The 1,833-nt window shown below is 55.0% G+C and overlaps 1 protein-coding gene across 1 annotated transcript; it reads left to right on the top strand.

The window, feature by feature from the left end:
• The first annotated feature begins 650 nt into the window (after nucleotides 1–650).
• SDRG_17401 (hypothetical protein) lies at nucleotides 651–1,696 on the top strand. Its single transcript, XM_008623643.1, has one exon. The coding sequence runs from the start codon at nucleotides 675–677 to the stop codon at nucleotides 1,512–1,514; it is 840 nt and encodes a 279-aa protein (XP_008621865.1). The 5' UTR covers nucleotides 651–674; the 3' UTR covers nucleotides 1,515–1,696.
• Nucleotides 1,697–1,833: the final 137 nt, after the last annotated feature.

Here is a 1,833-nt window from a genome sequence, read left to right as displayed (position 1 = left end):
CCGTTGTCAACGTCGAGCGTGTACGTCCAGCGGTCGGCGGCACCTGAGGTGCAGTCGTACGAGAGCTGGTAGCCCGTGTAGCTGAGCGTCTTGTTGTTGCCAGCCACCGCAGTGTCCGAGGCCAGTAGAAGCGATACAATAGCCAGAAGGGCAACCATGACAGCGACGGTCGACGACGAAGTCGGTGCGGTGCAAAAGTTGAAGTGCAAAAGGAATTTGTCAAAGCGTTTGTGAAGGTACTATCTTCAATAACACGTGGGAACCTTGCAACTTCTTCGATTTCTGAGGATGTTCTTCAATTGCAGATTTGCCCGTCCTCGCATCTAATTCTGGGGACGTCGATTGGCGGCCTCGGACGCGAATCAGAACCATCTGCATCGACACAGTGATCTGGATCGCTCGCAGCCGGAGCAAAAATCTCGCACCGTATAGGAAGCCAATGGATGCAGTCTGCTTTGCCAGTATTCGACGATGGTCGCACGGTGGCTTAGCCTTTTCATTGCTTGCTTCTACCGGTAGTACCAAGTATCCACTTTGAGCATCCGACGATTTTCCAGTAGCCAAAGACACTCCAAAAGCTTTTAGGTTTGTGTTGTGTCCACATGGTGTCGTCTGGTGCATTCAGATTCTGTTTCGTGCATTCGGCTGTCTGTTCACAGACGTTTCAAAGCCAGATGCAGTCGCCAGAGCTTCAAGACGGCGTCAAGCGGCCATGCACCGTAGCACCAAGTGTCTTGCCCCCCGAGGTGTTGGAGACCATCGCGGGCTACATCTCGTGCCCGACAGCGTTCATGGCGCTGCTCGCCAGCATCCCGCGCGCCGCGTGGACACCACGACTGCAATGTTTATACACGTTGACGACTGTCGCCGGCGTTCGCGTGCGCTGGCCGACGATTTATCTGGATGACGTGGCACTCCCAGAAGCAACGTGGCGCATGCTACAAAGCGCTTTGTCGCTTCGCGTAGAAATTGCACTGGAAGGCATCGCGTGCAGTGCCGATTTACTTACCGCAACCAACCGGCTCGGCAAACAAAGTATTTCGCGCGTTCAACTCCGTCTGACGAAGCTGGCAATGCCCGAGTGCGAGGCGCTGCGCGATGCACTCCTCGGTTGCACGGCGGTGAAGGCTCTGGAGATTGAGATTGCGACCGACGTGTCCCGACACCGCCCTGCACTCGACGCGCTTTTGACTGCCATTTGTCATCCTCACCTGGCGGTGTTTGAGCTTCGACTTTGCAGTGCGCGCGGCCCGCACCGCTTGCATGCAACCTTTGCCCGCTACTTGGCGGAGTGGCTGCGCTTCGGGCGTGCCACGAGCCTGCACCTAAACGACATCGACCTCGATTTGAGCGTCGATCCGACACTCGGTCCCGCGCTTGCGCTTGCGTTTCGACAAAGCCCGTCGCTCGCCGAGGTGTCGCTTACGCGCGTTGGCTTTTTCCAGCACTGTCTTTACGAGACGCACGTTGGCCTGTCGTGGCCACGCCGGCTACGGGCGCTCTCCATCCAATAGCAAGAAGCAGCGAAAAGCCGCATATATTGGAAGTATGCACTAGATTGCACCAATAGAGCAATATCATATCGCACAACGATGTGAGCTGACAAGACTGTATGAAACCCACTGCTCAACCCGGTGGCGTCGCTCACTCGAAATACGAACTCCTAAATAGCGTAAATCGAAGGAATTATCAAAAGAGGCGCCATATTCATGACGCTAAGCTTCGTACGACGTTCTTGCCGCATCTTGCACTAAAGAAGGCACTAATAACAATCGATTTGTGCGAGCCGAAGCTCGAAAGCGATAAACGGGTTCACACACTATTTGCGTGCAG

Source organism: Saprolegnia diclina, assembly GCF_000281045.1.
Source record: "Saprolegnia diclina VS20 unplaced genomic scaffold supercont1.333, whole genome shotgun sequence".
Classification (NCBI taxonomy): Eukaryota; Oomycota; class Saprolegniomycetes; order Saprolegniales; family Saprolegniaceae; genus Saprolegnia; species Saprolegnia diclina.
Note: the sequence above shows the minus strand (reverse complement) of the source record. Positions and strands in the feature narration are given on the sequence as shown.